This window comes from Octodon degus, unplaced genomic scaffold (assembly GCF_000260255.1).
Source record: "Octodon degus isolate 3935 unplaced genomic scaffold, OctDeg1.0 scaffold00054, whole genome shotgun sequence".
Taxonomy (NCBI): Eukaryota; Metazoa; Chordata; class Mammalia; order Rodentia; family Octodontidae; genus Octodon; species Octodon degus.
The window spans coordinates 157965-160666 of record NW_004524630.1 but is presented as its reverse complement, the minus strand read 5'-3'; the positions used below and the strand labels follow the sequence as shown (position 1 = coordinate 160666).

Here is a 2702-nt window from a genome sequence, read left to right as displayed (position 1 = left end):
ATTTTGTAGTGAATATATATAGATAGATAGTTATAGACACACATATAAATATGCTAATGAATGTTATGTCGAAACTCTAAATTGAGTTGTTTTTATAAATACCTATGCAAAGTACCTAAAGGAAATGTCACACATTATCTTGGAGGTAATCATGAAGGAAAAGTTTTGTACCTATATGTCAGATGGTGTCATGCTTTGCATGACATCAGTCTTTCACATATTGGAATATTTTTGTATTCAATTTCTAGATTACACATATTAAAAATATATATACATCATTGGAGAGTATCATTGAGAGTAAATAAATTTGAACATGGTCACGTTTCCTGGTTCTGATATTTGCGTGTATGCTTTACTTTGAGGAACTGTTCTTTATGGACTACAAATTACCTTTGATTGTTCCAGTCATTACTGTTTTCTTTTTCTGCTTCCTGATTATCCCATGCTCTACCTGAAATGTAGACATAGAAATGTAAGGAAAAAAAAAAAAGAAATGTAAGGGAACATTAAATTACTGCATAAAAATGAATAGATTTCAGGACTAGGAATACAGTCCAAGTGGTACAGTGCGTGTCTGGCAAGTGCTAGGGTCTGAGTTAAATAAATGGTTCCAGTTAGATTCATCCTATAATGCAAGTAGGCCTGAGATATTCTTTAAAAATGTTTACATGTTCTATTGAAGAAAACTGCACTGATGAGCAAGGATGTGTTCTGACTGTATACATGAGAAAGTGATGTCCTCCTTACCTACATCAGCCATGTTCCTAAACGTTTCTTTCATCACATCTCTGTAGAGCACTTTTTGCGATGGATCAAGCACAGCCCACTCCTCCATGGTGAAGTTCACAGCCACATCCTCGAAGGTCACTGCCTCCTAAAAAGCACACATATGTTTCTTGCATTAAGATTTAGACTCACACCTGGGATCATTCAACTTCTCTCATTAAATGTTGAATACAAAGACTGGTGTGGTCATGCATGTCTGTAATCCTAGTACTCAGGAGGCTGAGACAGGAAGATTACGAGGATTTTGAAACTATTGCAGGCTACAAAGTGAGTTCATGTCAACCTGAACTTCATAGCTATACCGTCTGAAAAACAAAAGAAAATAAAAACCTGTATGGTTACCAGAATCCGTCTTCACAGAGTGAAATTTTATATCTGTCTCAATCCTGAGCCAAAACAAAAACAAATTACCATACCCAGTTGAAGATTGACCTTTGCATTTTCTTAGTTGTTCTTGTGAATTCTTGTGTATTGCCTGCTGAGCACTAAGCAATTTTCCAACAAAAATGGTGCAACCAAAGTCAATTTCCCAGGATGGCCAGACAGCTCAGTGGATTAAAGTGCCCACTTAGGCAGATGCAAAGGGTGGTCGGTCAACCCCAGGCCTGCCGAGCAGGCCCTGACCCCAGGGCTCGCTGACATGGCCACTGACACTGGGTATGGTGGCACGGGTCTGTAATCCCAGTGCTTCAGAGGCTGAAAAACAGAAAAGATCACTACAATTCCGATCTCTGTAGTGACACCTTGTAAACCCTGTGGATCCCATACTAAACACACACACACACACACACACACACACACACACACAAAGTCAATGTCCTATCTAGAGAGAACAAAACTGACAAGCTCAGAGTGCATCTCTACTACACTGCCTCAAGTGAAGATTGGTGTGCACAGCAAGTAATACTACTGTTCATTAATCTGAGGTGGAACGCTGAGTCACACCATTACCAGAAATAAGTAAAATCCCCCAAGAGGCTTACAAAAGGCACAGTGATTTCTACTGCCTGAAAAAGTAGTTTAGGTTCTTCTATTAAATAAAAATCTAATATATACATAATTAAATTGAAATACAGACACTTATCTAGGGGAAGAAAGTTCAAGGGTGTCATTCAGGATGGCATTCAAAGAAGAAAAATGATATAACATTTGTGACATAAAAATAACTGACAAGGGGGCCAGGGAGTTAGCTCAGTAGAATAAGTGCTTGTCTGGCAAGTGCAAGGGCCTGAGTTCAATCCCCGGTTCCGCAAAAAAAAAAAAACAAAAAAAAACCTGATGATTTTTTTCCCCACCCAGCACTATATTCAGCATATAGCTGTGATCACCTGTAATCCTATCACTCTGGGAGGCTGGGAAAAGAGAACAACAGCATAAAGCTCAGGTAAGTGAGACACAATATCAAACTTCCAAATACTGATACCTAAAACTATAAATGGCCCGGATGCTTCTCACAGTGAAGTTCATGGAACAAATCTTTACTATCACAAAACATATCCTGTAATCTTTTGTATTCCTCTGTAGCACTCTCCTCAATAAATGCAGATAATGTTGCCTGCTATGCAGCTCAGACTCATAATGATCCTCCGATTTTCAGGCTCCACTGCTCTGGGATTACAGGTGTGTGTCACCAAGTGGCTGGCTTGGCACAGCCAGGGCGGGGCCTGCGCACCATGTGGTGCTGCAGAATGAATCCAGGTCCTCGTACTTGCCAACCAGATGCTTAGACCACTAAGCTATGTCTCCGGAGTTGCTGAGCCAACTTCCAAGCTACCAACAGAGATACAATTTCCAATTGGGTCACAAACATGATTAGGAACCCCATTCTATTCCTTGTCATGGACATGCTTGCTGAACTACACCGGACACTGACCATCAGCTACAATTTTGCTCTTATTCTTTGTTTGTTTGTTTGT

The 2702-nt window shown here is 39.9% G+C and overlaps 1 protein-coding gene across 1 annotated transcript in view; it reads right to left on the bottom strand.

Moving 5' to 3' along the window:
- The window catches only part of LOC101567482 (zinc finger protein 124-like), a 41963-nt gene that overhangs the window by 5942 nt on the left and 33319 nt on the right, over positions 1-2702 (bottom strand). Inside the window, exons 2-3 of the mRNA XM_023717726.1 lie at positions 748-874; positions 391-451 (exon numbers count right to left, since the gene is read on the bottom strand). Of these exons, the coding sequence (XP_023573494.1) occupies positions 391-451; positions 748-874 (188 nt within the window). The remainder of the gene's footprint in view (positions 1-390; positions 452-747; positions 875-2702) is intronic.